This window comes from Somniosus microcephalus, chromosome 4, assembly GCF_052327205.1.
Source record: "Somniosus microcephalus isolate GS21.2 chromosome 4, FLI_Smic_1.0, whole genome shotgun sequence".
Taxonomy (NCBI): domain Eukaryota; kingdom Metazoa; phylum Chordata; class Chondrichthyes; order Squaliformes; family Somniosidae; genus Somniosus; species Somniosus microcephalus.
This window is the reverse complement of record NC_140990.1, coordinates 242172612-242194892: the sequence shown is the minus strand read 5'-3', so window position 1 is coordinate 242194892 and position 22281 is coordinate 242172612. Positions and strand designations below refer to the sequence as shown.

Sequence of the window (22281 nt, the reverse complement as noted above, 5' to 3'; positions counted from 1 at the left end):
AGAGAAGGACAGATTAGAACCATCTCTGAGAGAAGCTCATTGTCTTGCAGGGACTACCTACACAAACTATCCAGTCATAACCAGCTATCTGACTTGAAATGCAGTGCCTTGTCCCAAGCTATACGCATACTGTTCTGCAGCTGCACAAGTTAGTCATTCATGTGGCGGGCACTAAACTGAGATCTGTAACCTTCCCCTTCTAAATCACTATTGTCTCCCTCTGTGATCAGTAGACTCTGCCCTCAGAACTGCGTAGAAAGTTGAATGCATGTCTGATGCAGCCACAGTTGGAACAGTTTGCAAAATTGCCTCTACATTACTTGTGTGGTGGAGATGCAATAATCTTCATTTTAGTGCTTGCAAGTGTGGTGTCTATGGTTTGTGCTGTTATGCTATTTCTGCTTCTATTCTGAATGGTCCAGTCACTTTAGTGGAGAGAGTACAAGTACTGGATTAGAAGATAATCAAACCACCCGCAAAACTAGCAATAAAAATTATGCATATTTGTTGACCAGTTTCTGTAACAAACAATGGCCCGGATTTTGCAGTCCGCAGCGAATGAATGGTACTTGCTGAAATAACAACAGAAAATGCTGGAAAAACTCAGCAGGTCAGGCAACATCCGTGGAGAGAAATTTGAGTTGACGTTTCGGGTTGAACCCTTCTTCAAAACTGGAAAGAAAAGAAACTAGATCGAAGGCAGGGCTGCGATCGGACAAAAGAATAAAAGAAACAAAAGAAGTAAAAGAGATTAGAAGCTAGACGAGATGGTAATAGGCTGGGATTAGGTGTAAAGTGTACTGGCAGGGCAACTTGCTGATCATTATGCTTACAATTGCCCAAAGAATTTCTGTTATTTGCAGTAATTAGAGAGCCAAAACAGTGCGGCGCCCTCTACAGGGGATCTAGCAAGCAGTGGCGTGTTTCCTCATCCAATCCGATTGAAGAATCCTTACTGAGGCACGCAGAGTCTAAACCAGGAAGTGTAAGTTAGAATATTTAATTCAATGTAAAGTCATGTACAGAAAGTGAAATAAAGACAGGGAAAGAAAGATAGGATTAAGAGACAATGAAAAAGTAAAAAATAAATGTTAATTCTTTTTAGATTTCCAACAATCATTAAAATCTGAAGGAATGAGACTCCACACTTGTATAAGTAAATTTTGAGTACCAGAGAGGTTGTTTGGCAGTAATTAAGACTTATCATGCCATTAAAAATTCACTTACACTTGAATTGACAAGACCTAACTTTTTCTGGCGTGGGTATCTAGTGGGTAAGTACCGCAACTTCATGCCCTTCCTGTGTTTGAATACTGAGTGTCTCGGTGAAAAACTGTTAGAGCAAAGCTTGTGGAGGAGTAGGACAACTCTGACAGCAACTTCTTGATTTCCGTGTTTAACTGCGCATGTGTGGACGCTGTCTGATTTATATTCCTTAATAACGGTGATGCTGATAGCCTCAAAATCAGGGCTGTTGTCTGTATTGTTACTTTTCAGCTCACAGATTATTTAATTCTGATTGCACTATAAGTTCTACAAAGACACATGTATTGGTAAGATGTAGTAGTAGAGGTTCCCATGTCAGTTTCTGCCATTTCCTCAAACATTTCAAACTGAACAACTGGGTAATTCTTCGCTCAGCTGCTTTTATTTTCCTCCATTGGTCATTCCCTGGTTGTGATCCTGGATTCGTGATTGAAATGCAGTTTTTTCCTTTGCAGTGGTGTTGACATAATGTAACCTCTTTCAACCATGTGGCAGATTATTTTATTCATGGAGGTTGTGTTAAAATTGCCAATCAACCTCCACACAAACCTTTGTCCTGGAATGTGGATTGGGAGATTCATTCCCGTTCCAATAATTACAGACTAACGGGTTGCTCCAAAACCAGGTCCACCTCTGATCTAGCAAAGAGTCTCTATCCAAAACATTAACCTGTCTGTTTTCTTTCAAATGCTGACGGATCTGCTGTTTATTTACAACATTTTCTGTTTTTAATTCAAATTTGCAGCATTCAGATTTTGTTTTATCTTTACCTCTTGCTCAGCAAATCTTGACTTTTTGGATTTATTTATTTTCTGATTAATTGTGATGGCAGTATTGTTGAGTGGTGGTATATAGAAACATAGAAACTAGGAGCAGGAGTAGGCCATTCGGCCCTTCGAGCCTGCTCCGCCATTCAACGAGATCATGGCTGATCATCCAAACCCTAGCACCCGGTCCCTACACCGACAGCCATCCCACCCAAGCCCTATCCCCGTAACCCCACATATTTAATCCCCCCTAACACTAAGGGCCAATTTTTATCATGGCCAATCAACCTAACCCGCACATCTTTGGACTGTGGGAGGAAACCGGAGCACCCGGAGGAAACCCACGCAAACACGGGGAGAATGTGCAAACTCCACACAGACAGTCACCCGAGGCCGGATTTGAACCCGGGTCCCTGGCGCTGTGAGGCAACAGTGCTAACCACTATGCCACCGTGCCTATAAGGACCACATGCCTAATTTATGGCTTGTTTAAGCACTTAATTATTGTTGCTGTTGTCTGATGATTGGATGACAATTTACCACTCTGAAAAATTTAAATCTGTTTTGTAATATTCAGCATTAATGTTTCCACAGTAAAAGTATGCAGTTATCACCTTTTTAAAAAAAAACAACTACATCCTTTATGCCTGAATATCTACCCAATAGATATTGGCTATATAACTAATATAATCTTGCTCCTTTTAAAACATTTTTCTATCTTTTGAGGGTCAAGCTCTCTAAAGTTCAGTATAACAAATTGTAATTTCTCAAGAATTTGCTAATTTGGTTGCAGGATTGCACACTAACCAGTCTGTGGGCTGGAGGCATCACATAACTGCATTATGGTTATCTGAAAGAATTACAGCTGATGTAACATTTCTATATCTGTAATTAAATGATAAATTATTAGAAGGATTGAAGGGGAAGCAGAAGATAGAACTTGCATTAAATAGTGCCTTTCATGGCCTCCGGATGTTCCAAAGTTTTGTAGACAAACTTGGTAACCAATTTGCATACAGCACGGTCCCACAAAAACAGCAAATAAGATAAATTACACCATAACCTGAAATATTCCAGAAGGGAAATGACGGATAGAAAAATTTCTCCCAATGGAAAAATGATTAATATCACAACACATCTCATGACATGTATATTGGTTTCTGTTATAATTTTATGGATGTACTGTAGATATGCTCTCTGGTTCAGCATCACATGTCACTCCCGTAAATGGACCTTGCTTCCCTATAATCTGGAGATCATTGCTTCTGCTATCTAGTTAAGCAATAGCATGACCAAAAGTTGTAGGAACTGAGGATCAAACATTTATTTTTCGCACGTCGCAACTAAAGGATCCCACCTCCACATAGGGCCGTATTCTATTCCATCCCCTGCAACAAAGCTTTTATTACCAAATTACTTATTGTAACAATAAGTTCCTTCATTGTGTATACTGGATACTTTTATCTCCCATGTGTGTTACTCCTACCTTTCGGAAGCTGAACTGAAAAGCACTTTAGTGAGATGAGGCCAACTGTAAAACAACAATCTGGTTTTATTCTGCGTAAAATATGTGAGTGCAATTTTCACAGCATGATTCAATCAATTCGCTACTGCATTCATGTCGAGCAGAAATGATCAGTCTCCCTGCAATCAGTTTGGCTTGTGACATTTCTTAACTGCATGTGATGCAAGCTTTGACCAGCCAACAGCCATATTTTTTAATCACATCTGTTCAACAAGCCATGTTTGCAGAGGGCAGACAATCACACCAGTAAGGGCTTTGTTGCAGGGGGTGGAATAGATGACGGCCCTATGTGGAAGTGGGATCCTTTAGTTGTGACATGCCAACAATAAATGTTTGATCCTCAGTTCCTGCAAATTTTTGGCAATGCTATTCTACATCTTTGCAGATTTAAGAGATGTCTATAGTGGCCTGAGGTTTGTCCACTTTCTTGCAATAAATTTAGTTTCACAGCAGAAGGGGTGAGCTTTGAAATTTAAGATGACCCCTTTAACAAAAAGGAACAAGACTATATAGAATTTAGCATTATGGAATTTTTATGGGGAGGGGGAGGCAAAAACATTACTTGTATTTTGATGTAAAATTCTTTGTTAGAAATGTTATACATATATTTTGTCATACATTACAGTAGTAATTGTGTATATTAATCATACATGTCTTTTCCTTAGGGAGTGAGAAGCCTTTAAAACCTAAGTTGATTCCTCGAATAATAAATTATTTGATTCCTCGAATGGCCACTTTACTCTTACATTGGACATCTTATTGAGAGTATTTGGACCTATAAGGTCAGCTGTTACAATAGGTGAACAGTACAGTTTGCTGTCAAACTGCATATGTTAGCATCCTTATGATATACTAAACCTCCCATTGTCTCCTGACTAATGTCCATCATCATCATCTTTACAGTTTCCCACTACAGTGCAGTTTTCTCCTTTTAATTAATACATTAATGTCCTATTTTAGGTCCAACAAGCAGATTGTTACTTAACCCATTTATTTTACAGCTCCAGATATTTCCCTCATCTACTCTGGGTGGGCTGTGTTGTTGGTTAAACAAATTGCACATCTGATGAGTGGATCTCAGATAGATGCCAAAGAATTGATGGTGTGGCATCTCTAAGTTTGCTGACTATCTGAAGTTGCTGCTCTTTGCTTTGGAATTTAGACATGAAAAGACATTTTCAGCTATATAGAACTTTACAGCTTACTTGTAACTATCGATTTTATTCAAATTTAAATACGACAACCCTATACTTGTGCAGCTGGTATGTCTGCTGTAATTTGGTGAGGCTGATAGTGGTGGTGGTGTTTAATGCTATTGGCCTTGATCACTGCCATAGTGCTCTGAAGTGGATGGCTGACTTGGTGTTGCTGGTGCCACTAGTCTAGGCGCCAGTAGGAAGGTTACCTGTTGCTTCCCCTCAGAGGGGAAATTTTGTGCCACTATCCTTTTTACTTTTTGAAAATTTCACTTCCTTTTCTCATCTGCCATTTCTGTGAACTCTCAACATTTTGCCTTCCGTGTTCAATTTGCCCAGCACATGAACATACAACAGCACGTTCACATTCTTAAAGATATACACGTTAGTTTGAGGATATTTCACAGTTCTGAAGAGCTTCCTAAAAGTAAACCTCTTCCAATCAAATCATTGATACTGGAGCTGATACTATTCTCGGGTTATTTTTGGATTTTCTGTGTTACTCTGTAGGCCCTGTGCTCAAGGCAGCCTGGTTATTGCTCAGTGACTAAGTTGAATACAGTTATCAAATAATTTGCAGCATAATTACACCTCACAAAGGGTTGGTAAATGCAATGCTTTGATACAAAATGCACCCACAAAGGGGATAGAATATCAAAAATGTGTGCTGTTACAATCAAGTTTGTGTTGATGCAAAATTGCAATCAAAATTAGATGCCAGAGCTAAACTGCTTTCCAAGCCTACTATACCTAAAAGTAATGATCTTTGGCATTTCAAGTTTTATTTTGAACTTTTTTTAAACTTTCAGCCAAGCGACAAGATTCATGTCAATATCCCACTGTCACAGCAGGTCTGTAATGAGAGCAGGCTCTCCATGTCTGAATCAGTGTCGGAATTTTTTGATGCTCAAGAAGTGCTTCTATCAGCCAGCTCTTCAGAGAATGAGGTAAGAGAGAAAATGTTAACATTTTGAAGTATAAAATCTTTTTGGGGAGAGGTGAAGTGAAAGTTAAACAGATGGCCATTAGTATCGGTTTTATCAAGAATCCCAACTGTTTGCATCAATTGTGACGTGTGTGTTTATAATAAATGAGGTGAAATACTTCCAAACTCTCTTAATGACAAGAGTATTCTACCATGCACAATCTACTAGTTTCCTGTTTAGTAGGAGCTGAGTTTAAGCTTGCCAATTCCTATGAGGCCAGAAAATCTAATTGTTATAAGTAAAGAGAGCCCAACGTCAGTTCGAGATTAAGGCCTAGAAATTAGTTAGCCCCCAAAAACAGGCACAGGGATCGCGATGAGATAGAAACCCGTGCCCGTTTGGAGGACTGCAAACTTCGTGCTGCCTGCTGATTAGCATGATTGTGGCATTCAACCCAGCGCTGCATGTGCTGCTGAGTGGCTGAATGCTCAGCAGGGGGCCCAAGTTCGCGCGAGGCTAGCTCCAATTAAAGCTAGCCTGCACTACTTCGCGGTAGCCTGCACCTCTTAAAGAGGAGGTGCATTTTGCCTACAGATCATCATTGAAGTTGCTGGGGAAGAGGGAAAAATCTGTTAATTATGGCACAACAGGGGAGAGAGCGTGTACCAAGGTTCTCCGATGCAGCACTGGAGGTCTTGGTGCAGGAGGTCAATTCGAGGAGAGAGGTCCTCTTTCCACAGGGGGCCAGGAAGCCCTCCAGGCAACAGACAAAAGTTCAATGGAAGCACATAGCCAATGTGGTGAATGCCAGCAGTGTTGCCCCGAAGACCTGGACTCAGTACAGGAAGAGGTTTAATGACCTCACATGAGTGGTCAAGGTCAGTGAATTCATCTTCAAATGCCACATCCCACCATCTGCACCACTAGCCTCACACACTGCTCACTGCACCACACCCTCCTCACTCACCTACCAACAATCTCTACCAAACATGACTCGTACCTCAGATTCATAGCTTCACCTCACCCTCACACACTTACCACTGCCACAAGCCTCACACCCACATCTCACAGCTTGCACACCCTTCCAACTATTCAACCAATGCAGGCACATCACCCAAACATATTGCACCACACTCACTGACATACTTCCCTTTCTCTTGCAGGAAAAGGTGGCTCACAACCAGTGCCAGCAGAACCTAACCGGCGGGGGACTGTGCTGGCCATTCTTGGGAGGGGCATGGCTGAGTCTGTGGCAAGCGGCGGGGCTGAAACAGTACAAGATCCTCGTACGTTATCCTCCTTCTCACATCCCACTTCCCCCTCATCCCACAATCTCTTCTGATTTACAAGCTGCACATGGTGTAAGCATGCACCATCCTACTTCCCCACCCACCCCCCCCACCACACACCTCACCACAACCCTACCCTTGTGCTTTTCTCATTTCAGAGACCCAAGAAATTCAACCTGCCCAGCCACAAGAAGAGGGAGAGGAGAGTAATGATGAAGAAACAACTCTGTTACTCGATCTGATACTCAGTCACCAGCTCAGATACTGGCACTGAGTGTAGTTTAGAGGGTAGCTTAGAGGTGGGATCTGCACGTGATGAGTCACTGGGCATGAGTGGGCAGGGCAGGGAGAAAGGGTAGCTCAGGTGCCAGCTTCCCGGAGGGCGAGGTCGCACACGAGTTCTGCTGCAGAGGACTCGGATGAGAACGCTGGTATACACAACAAAATGCTTGGTGCATTGGCAGGCCTGCCAGAAAGCCTGAGTGCAATGTCAAGGAGAATGGAGGAGTCCGGCACCAACCTTGCACAGGGCTTTGCACAGAGCTTGGAGCCCATCCTTTCCAGCATGGAAGGGGTGGGCAGATCCATTAGTGCACTTGTGGACTCAACCATCATGCAGCGTCTGATGGTCGATGTCTCGGCTTCCATTGCAGCATAAGCACAAGCCACCCAATGTCTGAGTGTTGCAGTGGAAGCTCAGACTGAAATCATGCAGGCTCAGCTTGCTGCCACGCAAGCTCAGACTGCTGGCATAGTGGTTGGGTTTACTACTGTGGAAAGGGGCTTGCAGGATGTCACAGCAGTCCAGCAATCTGTCCTCCAACAGATGGCTAGGATTGCTGAGGCGCCGCCCCGGTGGAGTGACAGTGGTTCTGTGGAGGACGAACCTGCTGACCCCTCTCAGGATGACAGCATTCATCCTCCCGTCATTGCCACTCCGCCAGTGCCCTTGCTGCTGCCTGTCAGCCAGCCAGCCCAGACTGCTGCCACCCATGCCGAGGTGGTGCAGTCCACATATAGGCCTTCTAGGCCCAGAGGTGCTCGAGGTCATCCTGCAAGGCCATCTGCAGTGTTCCCCACTGAAAGTCGTCAACCTTCCACCAGCCATGCTGCAGCCACTGGGGTAGCACTTCGTAGGAGCACTGGGACAGGCAAAGACACTGTGGAGACAGGCACTAAGGGAATGCATAAGGGTAATTAGTTGACTTTGTTAGGTTATATTGGATGGATTAATGGATAAGGTTGGATTGGAATGTGTCTTTTGTGGTGGTTTTTATTTCAGCATAGTGGCCAAGATGACACTGTGATGGTCAGTAACAGAGGGAAGGTAAGGTGTGAGACTACTGTTGATTGGGGAATTGGGGTTGCGTTCACTCGAACTGCAGTCGGATGAGTCAATCACGGACAGCCCAGGCAGAAAGGGGCTGTCTGGGTTGCTTCCTCCTCTTTCGCTTCCCCTCCTCTTCTGTTTCCTCCTCCTCCTCCTCCTCAGCTGGTTGCCATATGCTTTGAGGTAAGGGCTGTGCCCTCATGATGGCGAGGTTGTGCAGTATGTAGCAGACCATGACTAATCTTGAGACGCGCTCTGGTGAGTACTGCCAGGCTCCTCCAGAGTGGCCCATGCAGCGGAAGTGTTGTTTAAGGAAGCCAATGATCTGCTCTATCAGATTCCGTGTGGCAGCATGGCTCTCATTGTACACATGTTGCCCACGTGTGATTGGGTTGTGGAGTGGAGTCATGAGCCAGGTGGTCAGTGGGTAGCCCTTGATGCCCAGTGGATTGTCTTGGTGGCTCAAAGACTGAGGGAACAGCAGACCGACGCAGAATAAAAACATCATGGGGGAGAAATTGGGTGAGTAGCGCCACCTGTTGGCGCCTAAAGAGGCAGTCAGTGGCTGTAGCGCCACTGGCTGCGTCTCCGGCGATATTCAGTAGGGGCGCTAATGGTGGCGTTAGGCATTTGCGCTGCGCCGCCACCGATGGCGTCATCGGTGTGCGCAGCGCCCCATTCGTGCCCCGTTCGCGATATTTGGTAACGAATGCCGCAGTTGCGCCGCTCGCTACCCGCGCCCAGTTCACGGGGCCTTACTGTGCCGGCAGCGGCACAAGTTAAGGTGGAGGTGCGGGGCGGCCGCCTGCCAGCACCTCCGTCCCCGGCCTCCTAACCCCCCCCCCCACCCCCCGTGGCATTGCCGGCTGTTTCCCGAGAGCCCGGCACTTCTCCTTGGTGCCGGGCTCATTTGCCGGCACTCGCGATCGGGGATCGCGCTGTTGCAGGCACCTCCCCCTTAACAGTGGGAGGAAGGCCTGCAGTACCACAGCGTGCCGTGCCGCAGCATGTAGCGCTGCGGCACGTTGCGCTGCGATATTCAGTTTCAGCGCCCTAAGAGGGACGCGGAGCGCCTCGAGCCTCGCCCCGTCTCCCTCGAGGGGCACTGAAACTGAATTTCTGGCGATCGGTATCACACCGATCGCTGCGCTAAATCCTGCGCTTAGCCGACTTTTGCGCCACTTTGGCGCCCCAACCCAATTTCTAGGCCCATGACTGCTGCCAGGCTATCGCAACCACCATCATGATGCGGTGAGCATGGTTGCACACCAACTGCACATTCAGTGAGTGGTAACCTATGCGGTTTTGGTATATCTCAGCATTTAGATACGGTGCCCACAAAGCCACGTGCGTGCAGTCGATGGCGCCCTGCACCATGGGGAAGCTCGCTATCCTGGCAAAGCCATGTGCATGCTCCGCCTGCGTCTCTCTGGTCAGAGAGAAGACAAAGTCCCCTCTCCTGGCATAAAGAGCTTCTGTCACCTCTCTTATGCAGCAGTGGATGACGAACTGGGAGATGTTACAGATGTCACCTGCTCCAGCCTGGAAGGATCCTGGCACGAAGAAATTCAGAGCCACAGTTACCTTCACAGCCACTGTCTGTCCTTGCCCTGGGGTGAAGCTGCAGGTCTGGTTGTAAGAGGTGGCAGAGTTCTGTGAGCACCTCCTTCATAAAGCACAGACGCCTCAGACACTCTGCGAGCAGCTTGCCCTCTTCTTCGCTGCCTCTGCTCCATCTCCCTGACATGCTGCAGGCCAAGGGGGATGACAACTACAGCCCCCATGACTGGGAGCAAGTGATCTGACCAGGGCCCTTGAAGTCAGAAGCAAGGCCTTCTCCACTTGCAGCACCACACCCTGTCACCTCACCAACTTTAAACAACTCTAGAAAGCTGCAAACACTTCCACAAACTTACACAGAGCCAGTAGCAATTCATCAGCAACTCACCCGAGAGTGGGTGATGATCCCTTTAAATATCACCGGTAGGGGGTCCTGGCAGCTGCTGAACGCATGTTCAACTGTGCGAGGTTAGCACAGGTCGTTACTTCCAGTGTTGAGGATGAAAATGGCAGCGCTGGCGTCAAATCAGCATTGCACACTGATTGACGTCACAATCTTCCTGCTCTACATACTTCCGGCGCACGCTCCCAGCACTGATGCTACCACCCTCGCCATGATGGCATCTGACGCGGGCCGCACCAGAATTGTGCCGGGCTGCTCAGACGCTATTTTCGAACCAAAATGGCATCCGTAGCACCCAAATAACGGCGCTGCACAATCGAATTTCTAGGCCTAAGTGCTTCGTCAGGAAACTTTGCAGATTGGTATGTGTTGGTCAGTTTCAGGTTAAAGCTCATTAGCACTCAGCCTTTTATGATTGTTTTACCACTATAACAGTGTGCCATACCGTATACTGACAGATGTTTTTTAATATATTACTAGAGCATTTTTTATATTCATAGTGGCTCTCCTAAGTCTGGACAGGGACTGTGCACTTCAGGTTTATATTGCCTACAGGCACTGCAAACCTGATGTGCACTGCCTGAGGCCGGGATAATCAGCCTCTATAACTTTCTCTGTGTGTCAGCAAGCTACAGTGAAAATTGAATCATGTCCCTACGTTTAACACAGTTGTATTTAAGATTCTGGAGCCAAGATGTAACAATAATTTTGTTTTCTTTAACAACAAACCTAATGCTTCCCTTTCTAACCCTTAGGGATCAGATGATGAATCATATGTTAGTGATGTCAGTGACAATATTTCAGAAGACAATGCCAGTGTTGCAGAGAATGCTTCTCGACGATGTATGAACAAAACTTTACATTATCATTCAGTGACGATGGAATTTAAAAGAATATATATACATGGAAATGGGACCACTGTTGTTCACCGTTTACATAAACGATTTGGACTCGGGAATCGGAATCAGAAGTACAATCTCAAAATTTGCGGATGACACCAAATTGGGAAATGTTATTGATACAGAGAAGGACTGCAACAAAATACAGGAAAACATTAATAAACTTGCAGAATGGCCGAGGGAGTGAGACTATCTGAAGTGCTCTTGCAGAAAGCCGTCACGGGCTCGACGGGCCACATGACCTCCTTCTGTGCTGTAACCATTCTATGATAATTGGCAAATGAACTTCAATATAGATAAGTGCGAGGTGGTACATTTTGATGGGAAGCATAAGGAGGCCACATGTTCTTTAGAAAATGAGGGGGAGAAATTTCCCTCCTTTGCTCCTCCCGTGGGGGCGCTAATGGGGCGCAAAGGCCTTTTTGCCTGGGCGCGGCACTGACCACACCTCCCGCCAAATTCCACAGGAGGTCAGCGGCGGCGCTACAGGGTTGCACCCCGATCTCATGCGCCCGGGGATCATGATGTAATTTCCAGGCGCATCGTCCCGGAAGCGCCCCGGCAGAAAAATTCCCCTTTGCTCCCCGCAGCAGCACCGGGCGATGGCAGCGACCGCTGCAGGGGACGCGAGCAGGGTGGCCAGCCGCTAGCGGGGCGAAAGTTAAAGGTGGGGTGACCGGCCATCCTGGAAAAAAATGTCAGCTTTTTTGAAAAATGGTTTTTTGCTCCGGACACGGGGTCCGTGCCGTGATCGGTCAGCCGGCACTCTGCTTGAGTGCCGGGCTGATCACGTGGCACCCCCGCTCCCCGGTGCTGCAGGTAAAAAAAAATTTTTTTTAAACACTGCAGAGTTCACAGTGTGGGGCCCTTCCCTTTAATTCAAGGAAGAGCCCCTGCAATGCGTTAGTGCCACGCTGCCCAGTGCCTGGCGCTGCTGAGCCATGCACCCCAGGTCGCGAAATTCCACCCCCCCCCCCCCCCCCCCCCTTGCACTCCAAGAAGCAAAAAGTGGGAATTTTAGAAAGGCTGGAAGAGGTTAGCGCCTGGCACTAACTTTTCCAGCTTTTCTGATTTAGTGCCCCAAACGGGACTCGAGGGGAATTTCTAGTCCTAAGTGTCTAAATGGGGTAAAAGAATCTGGGGGTACAGATACACAGATCACTAAAAGTAGCGACGCAGATGAATAAGGCCATAAAAAAACCAAACAAAGCTCCGGGGTTCATTTCTAGAGGGATAGAATTGAAAAAGAGAGATGTTATGTTAAATCTGTATAGAACCTTGGTTACAACACACTTGGAGTACTGTGAACAATTCTGGTCTCCATATTATAAAAAGGATATAGAGGTACTGGAGAAGGTGTAAAAAATATTTACTAGAATGATTCCAGAACCGAGAGGTTATACCTATCAGGAAAGACCGAACAGGTTGGGGCTCTTTTTTCTAGAAAAGAGAAGATCTGATGGAGGTCTTCAAGATTATGAAAGGGTTTGATAGGGTAGACGTAAAGATAATGTTTCTACTTGCGGGCGAGACCAGAACTAGGGACCATAAATATAAGAGAGTCACTAATAAATCCAATATGGTATTCAGGAGAAACTTCTTTACCGAGGGAGTGGTTAGAATGTGGAACTCGCTACCACAAGGAATAGTTGAGACAAATAGTATAGATGCCTTTCATTACTTTGTAATACTTTGTAAATTATAGCTCACTGCCACGTATATAGAATAATACATGACTTAAATACATTACAAAGAGTAATACAACATAAGTTCAGAAGATATCATAATCTACATTTATCAATGTTCACTCACCCCGACACCTGTTATATTCCTGAAATGCGCTCTCCAATGCATGTTATTGTTTAAAATCAATATTCTGTTTGAATTCATTGAATCTTTTTTTCCTCATTTTCTGTTGTTTAGTTTACTTTTTTCTGCAGTCATGGCAGATAATAATAGCAGGTTCTCATGACTGGACACCATTTAAACTGAAGTGATCAGTGTTTGTTTTATTGAATATTAAGGGAAACAGCACACCCTGCATACATTATATTTTAAGCTGGAAGAGCAGCAGCCGCTTAATCAGTCCGAACTGTAGCATCCTTTGCACTCTAGTGGAGACCAATGGAAAGAAGGAGGGGGCAGAGTTTAACAAAGGGCAGTGAATTAATACTTGATTAACTACATTAGTCCCTATTTCACTACATGATAATCTCCCTAGCTAAATACATTTCAAGCATTGGAAGATAATTGTGTACGGCTGTGGAAAGGTAGTGACTCATTCCACTTAATTACAGAAAATTATCCTATTGAGTCAGTGGGCATTATTCAACTATCATATCACATTAGTTGTCAGTATATCCTTATCTCCTAAAATAAGAGACTTCAGACAGATGACTGTACTCAGCCAGTATTATGATTTAATCATCTCTTTTCCCTATCCATAAAACATCTTGCAACATTCATGATAATCACAAGCCTTTAACTCTTTACGAGAGATGTATTGGTTGCTTCCTACACAGTTAATACTTAATTTACAACTCTAGGGTGAAGAGAATCTGAGTGTGAGGGAGTCTCGGTGTTCAGCAGTGTGGTTTAAATGGCCACTTTTACTACAAACAACGACAACAACAACTTACATTTGCATAGTGCTCCTCATGCAGAAGAACAGAGAGCTTTACAGCGGGGGGAGCTGAGCAATAGATGGGAAAGGTGGAGAGGGGATTCAAAAAGCATTGCTAGCAAGATTTGTTTTAAGGAAGCCTTTAAAGAAGGGAGAGAGTTAGCGAGGGCAAGTAGTTTTGGGAGGGAGTTCGAAAGAACATGGGTGTAGTGGCTGAAAGAATGGGCACCTACAATGGAGTAAAGCAGTGGTGGGATAAGCAGAGAGTGAAGGGTGTAGTTTGGAACATAGGAACAAGAATAGGCCATTTAGCCCTTCAAGCCTGTGCCATTCAATGAGATCATGACTGATCTGTGTTCTAACTCCAACCACCCGCCTTGGCTCCATATCCCTTCATACCTCTGACTAGCAAAAATCTATCAATCTCAGATTTAAAATTATTAATTGAGCTAGCATCTACTGCCTTTTGTGGGAGAGATTTCCACACTTCTACCACCCTTTATGTAAAGGAATGTTTCCTAACTTCTCTCCTGAATGGCCTGGCTCTGATTTTAAGGTTATGTCCCCTTGTCCTAGACTTCCCCATCAGCGGGAAACGTTTCTCTCTATCTACCCCATCAATTCCTTTCAAAATCCTAAAAAAACTCAATCAAATCACTTCTTAATCTCCTGTATTCCAGGGAACATAAACCTAGTTTATGTAATCTCTCCTGATAATCTAACCCTTGGAGCCCTGGTAACATTCTGGTGAATCTGCACTGCACGCCTTCCAAGGCCAATATATCCTTTCTAAGGTGCGGTGCCCAGAACTGTACACCGTACTCCAGATGTGGTCTAACCAGGGCTTTGTATACCCAAAGCAAAACTTCCTCCTCTTTATAGTCTAGCCCTCTAGTTATAAAGGTTAACATTCCATTAGACTTTTTGATAATTTTTGTACCTGACTACTACATTTTAGTGATCTGTGTACATGGACCCCTAAATCTCTTTTGACCTCCTAGCTTTTTACCATTTAACAAATACTCGGATCTATCCTTTTTTGATCCAAAATGGATGACCTCACATTTACCTGTGTTGAAATCCATCTGCCACAGTTTTGCCCACTCACACAATCTATCAACGTCTCTTTGTAATTTTATGCTCACATCTACACTACTTACTATGCTACCAGTCTTTGCGTCATTGGCAGACTTGGATATATGGCTCTCTATCGTGTTAGCCAAGTCATTAATAAATATAGTGAATAGTTGAGGTCCCAGTACAGATCCTTGTGGGACACCAATAGTCACTTCCTTCCAATTCGAATATATACGCATTATCCCTACTCTCTGTCTTCTACCGCCTAACCAGGTCAACAATTTGCCTTGAATTCCATGAGCTATAAATTTATCTAACAGTCTCTTATGTGAAATGTTATCGAATGGGATATGCGATTGGAAAGAGTTGCTTGGACGGAGTGGCGTCATACAGTGAAAGGATTTGAAAATGAGGGCTTTGAAGTTGATGCACTGGGACAGGGAGCCAGTGACCAAGAATCGGGATGATGGGTGTATAAGAGAGAACTTGGGCTACAGAGTTCTTGATTAACAGATTTGTGACGGGATAAAAGAATAGGCCAATGACATCAACCTGAGAGATGAAAAAGACATGGATTTGGATTTTGACAATAGAGGGAGAGAGCTAAGGGTACAAGCAGGCAATTTTCTGGAAGTGGAAAATGCAGTCTTGGTGACTGACTACATGTGAATTAAGAAGTCAGCTAAGGATCAAGCAAAATGCACCACCTCGTTTAGTCTGAGTGGGAAGCTGGAGAAGTGATTGGAGCTGAAGACCAAGGGGGGGAAATTTGGTTGGTTAGTGCCTCCGGGGCGCTAGGAACTTAGTGCCCGAGCGCGGCGATTTTAGCGTCGCTCGTGAAATTGACCAGTCGTTTTGCGGCGGTGCTAAACAGTACCGCCACGATCTCCTGCGCCTGCAGATCGTGACATCAGTCGAGCGTGCAACGCCCCGGTAGTGCCCAGACCGGATATTGAGTTGCACCCCCTACCTTACCACCTGCCGCTAGGAACGACAGGTAGAGGGGAATGTTTTCAAGTTGGGAAGGGGCCGGGAAGCGCTATTTAAAGGCGGGCACTTCCTGCCATTTCTTATCAGCAACATTTTTGGTACACGCAGGTTGAGAGGGCGACGTCTGGAAAGATTTAACGCTGTCCTCGGAAGTTTAGGCCCTCAGCTCCACATTTGAGGTTCCTGAACGCCGAGCTCTTTCCCTGGGTCTATCCATTAGTGCTTCCAACACAATTGCTTTAGAGGTCTCTCCAGGCCGAGATTCAAGGCTGCACTGAGTAGGGTGTGGCTGGCCAGGAAGATGGCCCCACCCCTTTAAGAACTGGACGGCGCCAGTCTGTCTGGCTTCCATGGTAACTGGCATCGTCTGAGCTTCGGTAGCGTTCTGAGGTAGCGCCTCGCTCCCCGACGTTTGCGCCTTGAGGTGTGTGTAGTGCCTGATTTAGCGCTCAAATCACCTCCAGGGACGATAGAGGTGAATATCGCAGTCGGAGGTGATAATTAGCCCCAGCCGATATTAGCACCCCAAAATGGGCGGTACCCAAATTTCCCCCCCCAAGATTTGCAGGTGCTGAATGAACCAAAGAAGACAGTTTTGGTTTTGCTGACATTGATCTGAAAAAAAGTGTTTTTCCAATACTGTCATGCATGTAGTCAAAACAGAAATCACATTGGAATCTATAGTAGTGAGTGTAGAGTGATCTGTTAGCGAAAGCTGACCATGTGTTTATGGATAGTGTTGTTAAGGAGTGTCATGTAGATGAAAAATAAGGAGGGACAGATAATGGAACCCTAGGACTTGCAGTTAATCATGCGGGCTCAGGAGAAACCCTTAAAGATCTAAAGACTGACTTAGTACAGATAGGAACAAAGTGGAATAGCAGAGTCTTGAAGATGAACTACAGAACAGAGGCAGTGGAAGAAAATGGAGTGATTAATATCATCTCACTGTCACCTTGGTTAATTTGACCAGGGCAGTCTCGGTGCTGTAGGTGGGTCAGAATTAAGATAGGAGAGACTCGAAAAGGGATTGGTGGGATAGGTAACCAGAGGTCGGTAATGTTGATGCCTTCAAGGACATTGGAAAGAAAGCACATGTCTCAGATAGGGTGTTAGTTGGAGAGAATAGAGCAGCTGAAGCTATGCTTTTTAAAAAGGGGTGATGTCCATTTTAAAGGGGATTGGGATGTTAACAGGATAGGGACAACTTGGCAATTAAGATATTTGGGGGCTGAGAAGAGGAAGTTGCTTAGTCGTGAGCTTTGTCGAAGTCAGTCAAGGAAACAGATGTGGATTTCCTGGAGCAAATCAGGTTGGGGGAGGGATGGAAAAGAAACTGCAAAGAAGGGACGAGGAGGGACTGAGTTGGAGGATGCTGGGGTAGTGAGGTTGTAGAGATGGTGGAGATCCAATCCCCTTTACTCAGAAATTCCTGGTTTGTATGGCTTAGTGTAGCTTTGTCACAATATATGATCATCTGCCGACTGAGCCGATGGGAAGGGGAGTTCAAATTTAATGAGCATTATTCCTACTTGAGATGAATTTTAATTTCTAATGCAGTAGTGACATCTCAAAGAAGTGCAGCAGCATACAACTGAATTTTAAAATATAATTACTTAAGCTTCCCACCCCCTTGAGTAATATTTTTCAATATATAAATTATGGGGGATTATGAACAATTGTGCAATGAAACTGTATTCAAGCTAATAATAATATTTAATTGCCATGGAATCTTTGATTCCTTGTCAGGTCCAGACGTGCTATGACCATCGGTCATGCAGCAAAATGATTTCTATGGTTACAACCATTTTTTATTCTTTTTATATACAACAGGAAATTCTACGAGCATATGAACTGTTGTTATGAAACTGGTAGATATGAATTTTAATAACTGTCCTTCAGAGCAGTTACTAACACTGATCTGTGTTTTATTTTGCTACCTTATTTCTAGAAAGCCATGGGCTAAAAGTTAAATATCCATAACATTAAGAAAGTGCTAGTTAATGTTTTGAGCTAGTTTATAAGAATGACACTTTAAATATGTGTCTGATTAGCTAATGTTGTTACAGTATCTAACGGCGAACTCATTGGCGGTGCATTTCGAAATGGCAGACGTACATGTCTCCCGGCGCCATCACCTGATACCAGTAGCATCAATCTGTGGAACATTCTGAGAAATAACATTGGAAAAGACCTGTCCAAGGTCTCCATGCCAGTTGAGCTGAATGAACCCCTCAATACTCTGCAGCATCTTTGTGAAGAATTGGAATATTCTGAATTGTTAGACAAGGCTGCTGAAACAGATGACCCATATGACCGAATGGTAATTTAGAACGGACTAGTCCTTTTATTTTGTAGCTGAATATCATTGTTTATTTAAGCATTTTACTATTTATTCTGACCCATTCCTACTCTTAAAAAGAAATGTGATCCTTGTAAAGCTCAGGATTTGATGTTGAGTAATGTTGCTGCCAGTATTAAAATGGAGATTGTAATGTTACTATTGCTACATTGAACTTCCATATTCACAAGACAAATTCTGATACTGTAAATTAAAATACAATTGACTAAAATCCAATTTGGAAAATTAAACTCAATGGCCCAGAAATTCGGGTCTCCACGGGTGAGTACGCATGGGGTACTCACCCATAGGCCCAATGGAAGTGCCGGTTTCGTGCATGCACTGCGCATGCGCAGGAAACCGGCACTTCCGTTCCCCTGAAAGAAGGGGTTGACAGGTCGAACGCGTGCGCCGGAGAGGCAGCACGTGCGCATTGAACTTGGGTTTTTTTCCCAGGAGGGTTAATTTCCAGGAGTTACACATATTGGCCCAGAAATTCGGGTCCCAACGCGCGAGTACGCACGGGGTACTCACGTGTAGGCCCAACGAAAGTGCCGGTTTCCTGCATGCACTGCGCATGCACGGGAAACCGGCACTTTCGTTCCCCTGAAAGAAGGGGTTCAGTGGTCGAACGCGTGCGCCGGAGAGGCAGCGCGTGCGCATTGAACTTACATTTTTTTTGCAGCTTTCTCCGGGAGGATAAGTCTCCAGCAGTTACTTTTAAAAAGCAGTCGCAAGGTCTGCTTTTAACAAGGTAAGTGGTGAATTAATTAAAATTAAAACATTTTTTTCCACAGGTTTAAAGAAAGGTACGTTTATTTTTAGCCCCGTTAGAAAATGTAATTAATTTTTTCAAAAATTTAAATTATTGTTTAAAATAGTTATTTCATGTAATTTATAGTTATTTTTAAAATGTGAGTTTTAAAAAAATTTATTTGAAGTTTTAGTGATGTTTTGGGGCTTATACTATTTATAGGTTTGACAGCTCTTCCTGTCAAACTTATGAATGAAGCATTCCCTGCTACCATTGGCTCTCCATGGCCCACGTGATCCCAGGGGACACATCGAACTAACTGCGCCCCTGGGATACGCAAGCACTGCGCGCCGGCAGTTGAAGGAGACCCAGGATCGGAATCCCACGTGGGCCCACAGCTCAATGGCCGGCGCGCTAGGTAAGTGTAGGTCGGGGGCTTGCACCCGCGGGAAGCCCCCGACCCGAATTTCTGGGCCATAAAAAGCAGGCGCAAGGCCTGCTTTTAACAAGGTAAGTGGTGAATTAATTAAAAGTAAAACATTTTTTCCACAGGTTTATTATTTTTAAATATTTTAAAGAAAGGTAAGTTTATTTTTAGCCCCATTAGAAAATGTAATTAATTTTTTCAAAAATTTAAATTATTGTTTAAAATAGTTATCTTATGTAATTTATAGTTATTTTAAAAAGTGATTTTTAAAAATTTATTTGAAGTTTTAGTGATGTTTTGGGGCTTATAGTATTTATGGTTTTGACAGCTCTTCCTGTCACTTTTATGAATGGGCATTTCCCTGCTACCATTGGCTCTCCATGGCCCACGTGATCCCAGGGGACGCATCAAACTAACTGCGCCCCTGGGATACACAAGCACTGCGCGCCGACAGTTGGAGCAGGCCCAGGATCGGAATCCCACGCGGGCCCACAGCTCAACGGCCGGCGCGCTCGGTAAGTGCAGGTCGGAGGCTTGCACCCGCGGGAAGCCTCCGACCCGAATTTCTGGGCCAATATTTTCTTTCTACTAGTGTCTAAAACTGAAATCTTGAATGTTCTGTTCATGCACCATAATGGGTTATTTGCCCTGCAAAACTTGCTTTAAAAAAATGAGACTGAAATAATATAACTGAAGTTATGATAAATACAGATTCTGAATATTTGTGTATTTTTTTCAGTTTTTATATTTCCATCTTCATTCTGTCCTAAATTTCTAGGTTATGATTGCTGCATTTGCAGTTTCAGGATATGCTACAACATATTACAGAGCAACATTTAAGCCCTTTAATCCAGTGCTTGGAGAGACATATGAATGTATACGAGAAGACAAGGGATTCAGGTTTTTTGCAGAGCAGGTATGATTCACATCCTAATCCCTTGCTATATAAATGTCTCTCTACTTGTTTCAAAGAGTGAACATTTTTTTTATTCTCAGCTGTTCCACTTTGCTACTAAATCATCATAAATAACTTTTCAATTGCATAGTAAAAGTGAAGAAATGTAACTCGGAACTTTCTCCACTGATCTACCATTGAATATCTCAACATTCTAAGAAATGTAAATAATCTGTCTGTTGAAAAATATCATCTCCCAATACATTGACGCTACGTAGATAAGTTTTTTATTGTTCGACTCAAAGGATTAAACATATAAGGATAGAAATTTGTCTGGGCCTGTCCTAGGACACAAAATTGGCGTTGCATAAGCAACCCAAACAGGAAGCCCAAGGCCAGCCAGATTTGGTTGCATGCTGTCTCAATGTAAATGGCAGCCACTGCCACCTCTCCTCTAGTATTTAGCTCTTGTGTCCTTGTCTGGTTCAGGGTTGTGACAAGGTCAGAAGTTGTGTGATTCTGGCAGAGCCTGAACTGAGGGTCGGTGAGAAAACTATTGGGATTAGGGGTTGCGTGATGGCACTATTGATTACTACTTCAATCATTTTGCTGATGTTTGGGAGGAGGCTGATAAGGTGGTAATTGATTGGGTTAGATTTATCCTGCCTTTTGTGGCTATGACATACATGGACAATTTTCCATGTTGTTGGATAGATGCCACTGTCATAGCTGCAGTGGATGGTTTGGCTAGAGAACCAACTAGTTAAAGTGTGCAGATCTTCAGCACAACAGCCAGGATGTTATCAGGGCCCATAGCCTCACTGTATCCAGTGCACTCAACTGCTTCTTAATGCCATGCGGAGTGAACTAGATTGACATCTATAATGGTGGAAACCTTAGGATGAGGCAAAATAGGATTTTTCACTTGGCACTCAGCTGAAGATACTTCAACACTTCAAACTTGTCTCTTGCACTCATTCTGGGTTCTACCAATATTGTCGTTGGGGATATTTGAGAGCTGCCTTTTCCTGTTAATTACCTGAATGTCTACCACCATTCTTGATTGCATGTGGTAGGTCTACAGAGCTTTGCCTGATTTGTTGGTTGCGGGACTGCTTATTTTTGTCTATAGCCTTGAGTTGTAGCATCACTAGGTTGATACATTCTAAGGTATACCTGGTGCTGCTGCTTGCACGACCAGCTATAGTTCCCGTTGAACAGGGTTGGTCTCCCAGCTTGATATGATGGAGGAGTGAGGGATATGATGGGCCATGAAGTTACAGATTGTGGGGGTATATAATTCTGCTGGAATTGACTGATCACAGCACCTCGCAGATACCCAGATTTGGGTTGCTAGATCTCTCCTTATTCTGTCACTCTTAGCACAGTGGTAGTGCAACACTACATAATGGAGAGTGTCTTCATAAGTACTGCACAATGGCCGCTCCTACCAATGATATTTACGACAGATAGGTTGGCGAGGCTGAGGTCAAGCAGGTTGTTACATCGTGTTGGTTCACACACCATGTGGTTCAGGTCCAGTCTGGCAACTATGTCCTTCAGGGCTTGGCCAGCTCAGTCAGATGTGTTACTGCTGAGCCACTCTTGGTGGTCAGTATTGAAGTTCCCCACCTAGAGTATACTTTGTTTTCTTTCTTCCTTCAGTGCTTCCTCCAAATGGCGTTCAACATGGAAGAATAGTGATTTAAAGTTAAAGGAAGTAGGTGGGAATCCATAGGAAGTTTCCTTGGCCTTGTTTGACCATCATTTTTCATGGTGCTAGCCCATAACTTACCAGCTTTATTGAATTCACTTTTACAACCTGGCATAATGGGATTTCAACTCATGACCTAGTTCAATATCATAACCAAAAACCAAAAAACTGCTGATGTTGGAAGTCTGAAACCAGGGGCTGGATTTTGTCAATGGGGGTGCGTTGGGCACGGGATTGTTGGTTTTGGGGTTTTAGTCCTGCCCCCAATGGCGTCCGGCCAACCCACGCTCTTTTCCCTT

At 44.3% G+C, this 22281-nt stretch overlaps 1 protein-coding gene across 7 annotated transcripts in view; it reads left to right on the top strand.

Annotated features, from left to right (window-relative positions):
* Positions 1 to 22281, top strand: part of osbpl6 (oxysterol binding protein-like 6) — a 205293-nt gene that overhangs the window by 147365 nt on the left and 35647 nt on the right. For all 7 annotated transcript variants that reach the window (XM_085986073.1, XM_085986071.1, XM_085986068.1 and 4 more), the window contains 4 exons: positions 5564 to 5701; positions 11018 to 11105; positions 17921 to 18174; positions 20152 to 20289. In XM_085986073.1, the coding sequence (XP_085842199.1) occupies positions 5564 to 5701; positions 11018 to 11105; positions 17921 to 18174; positions 20152 to 20289 (618 nt within the window). The remainder of the gene's footprint in view (positions 1 to 5563; positions 5702 to 11017; positions 11106 to 17920; positions 18175 to 20151; positions 20290 to 22281) is intronic.